Source organism: Vigna angularis, chromosome 1 (assembly GCF_016808095.1).
Source record: "Vigna angularis cultivar LongXiaoDou No.4 chromosome 1, ASM1680809v1, whole genome shotgun sequence".
In the NCBI taxonomy this organism is placed as follows: domain Eukaryota; kingdom Viridiplantae; phylum Streptophyta; class Magnoliopsida; order Fabales; family Fabaceae; genus Vigna; species Vigna angularis.
This window is the reverse complement of record NC_068970.1, coordinates 15663014-15666012: the sequence shown is the minus strand read 5'-3', so window position 1 is coordinate 15666012 and position 2999 is coordinate 15663014. Positions and strand designations below refer to the sequence as shown.

The 2999-nt window shown below is 29.1% G+C and overlaps 1 protein-coding gene across 1 annotated transcript; it reads left to right on the top strand.

The window, feature by feature from the left end:
* The first annotated feature begins 524 nt into the window (after positions 1-524).
* Positions 525-1631, top strand: LOC108338510 (transcription factor MYB114). The gene is made up of 3 exons (XM_017575431.2): positions 525-712; positions 796-925; positions 1256-1631. The coding sequence occupies exons 1-3, from the start codon at positions 571-573 to the stop codon at positions 1578-1580; spliced, it is 597 nt and encodes a 198-aa protein (XP_017430920.1). The 5' UTR covers positions 525-570; the 3' UTR covers positions 1581-1631.
* Positions 1632-2999: the final 1368 nt, after the last annotated feature.

Below are 2999 nucleotides of genomic sequence, written 5' to 3'. Positions count from 1 at the left end.
TCTACTTTAGTCCTTTTATGTGATACTTATTTATTAACCATTTGTTGTTTATTCATTAATGAATGAATAAATGCGAAGTTAAACTCACTATCTAACTATTTATTTATTTATTTATTTATTATTATTATTATTATAACCAATTTTTGTTTTCAAAACTTATTTTTTGTGCACAGAAATCTTACGAGAATGAACCAACTAACTAGTAGGTGAGATACTATTAGCACTTAAGTGAGAGACTTACAAGAATTCACCAAATGATCAAAACACGTGGCAATTAATTAGCAAAAACCAAATCTTAAAAACCACAAAAACATGGATACGAAGAATCTACTTTCCATTCTCGAAGGAATAACTGTCAGTAACTGGTGGTTGGAGCTTCCCATTTTCTCTGACATATCAATGTCCGATACGAAGGGCAGATACATATAAACACACTCATTCACTCACCGACACTTCAACCTTAACACGCGCTTCCATATTCACCATTGTTTCAACTTTGTTTTCATATATATCACCCCATTTAAAGCCCATGTTTATTCCCTCAACAACACAAAAACATTATCTATTCTGATGGCACCAAGGATCAATGATGCCACACCCAACAGATCACCGATGAACAGAGGTTCATGGACCCCAGAGGAAGACAGAAAGCTTGCCCAATGCATTCAATTTCATGGTGCAAAGAGGTGGAAGACTATTGCAGTTAAATCAGGTTAGAGATTCATAATATACAGTACAAACCAACTACTGCAAGTTAGTTACTCAGTTAACTTAAATAGTTGCATGGTTTGGTAGGTTTGAATAGATGTGGGAAGAGTTGCAGGCTGAGATGGCTAAACTATCTGAGACCTAATATCAAGAGGGGAAACATATCAGATGAAGAAGAAGATTTGATTCTTAGGCTTCACAGACTCTTGGGAAACAGGTTTCTAATCATCAAACACTTCTATACTATTGCAAGAAAAGCTGGTTATGTTTTTGTTTCTAAGTCTTTACAGATAAAAGTTTCCAGAAATTGATAAACCATTACTGAGAAGAAAAAATACACGTATAACTTATATATATATATAATCATGTGTTATTTAATATATACTATAGTCTGTATTTTAAATATCTTATTTATGTATTACATCATATCATACTACTTATAATCTTTACAAAAGTATTTTGTTGATTTCTGCATCAGAAGATGAGTAACTAAATGCAAATCCTCATGAAGATAACAATGAGATTGTGGGCATTTTGGTGTTTTTAGGTGGTCTTTGATAGCTGGTAGGCTTCCAGGACGAACAGACAATGAAATTAAGAATTATTGGAATTCTCATTTGTGCAAAAAAGTGAATCAGAGAGAGGAGAGACCAGAATCTTCAACAACACATGAAATTGTTGGCCAGAATAAGAATCCTGGGGACAACCTTGCACTGTCAGAGAACGAGGTTGCAACCAACGAAGTTGGTAACTTAGATGTTAGTTTCAACATTGATGAGTTTTTCAACTTCTCTGAGGAATCCTGTGGGTTAGATTGGCTGAACAAGTACTTAGAACTTGACCACATTCCTCAAACCACAGAAAACTCTTAATTGACAGTTTTTATTAGAGCATTTCCAATTAACAACTCCATTTTAAATTTCTCTTCTTCTTCTTTAATAATATTTACACTTTCTATAAAATCACGTCACATGTTTTCTATTTTAAGCAACTCCATCAACTTCTTTATTATCATTAAGAAATTCACTAATATTTCTAAATATATCTTTCTTCAATTAAATAACATTTTTTGTATTAATAGAATCAGCTGCTGCAACTAATAACTCCCATTTGAAATGGACTTTAATAGCTCTTCAATGGATTCAAAAGTTTTAGTAAGTGACAATGACAAATACAAAAAAGATATTTATTGATAAATTAAAATATTAAAGTTATTAACAAATTTCTTTTGTATTTAATAGTATTTTATCGATAATTAACACAAAAATTTTTAATATGTAATAAAAAACTATATATTATCAATGGATGCAGTCCATTAATTCATAAATAGTATTTTTTAACGAAATATCAACAAATAAAAATCTGTCATAAAACAGTTATCCATAAACTTTACTAACAAATTAACAAATTTGTCGATAAGTAAATTTGGTGATATTTTGATTATTAATAGCATGACACAAAAATATTTCTTAATATATGTGTATATAAAAGCATTTTACACTAATAATATATAGAAGTTAAACTATTAAAGTGAATATATATGGGATTTTGGTCAGTAACAGATATAAAAATGGAACTAGGATGCAGTTTTCTTTCATCGAATATTTAAATTATTAAAAATAATATGTAATGTGATTGTGGTCCATTTAAATATTTCTATAAATTAGAAAAAAAAAGTATTTATAAACTATTTTTAATTTCTACTTGTAAATGATGATGTGATCCAACTGATCAAATGCGTTAATAATATTTATTTTATATATACGAAAAAAAAATCTACTGTCGTTTAACTATACATTTTTATTTATAATAGTTGTCTTGAAAGTTATAGATGTTTACATTTTTTAATTAGTTTAGTAAATAATGTATTATAGTACTAAAATTTCATAATAAAATGGCCGTTCAGAAAAAATATTTAAAAATAGTTAATATTTGTAGACTTAAAAATGGTTTGAAGGGAGAATACTGAAGTATGCATAAAATAGTAGAGAGATGATACCTAAAATAGATCACAGTTCAGATTTCCGTGTAACCTCTTATTTGGCTAAAAAATTTCGAAAGCAGAGAACATTTTCTTGTCACATGTGAGTGTATATGTGCATAGTCTGTTCACCACGACTAAGATAATAATAATAATAATAAATATAAAAAAGGAATAATAATGACAATAGAATACGTGCGTCATTAACATTTGCACATGCAACATTACCGTAGTGAATCCCACTCTATAAAAACTAGCTGGGCCATTATGGTTTGTTTCAGATCATACACCGCTTTGTATTTTTTGGTTG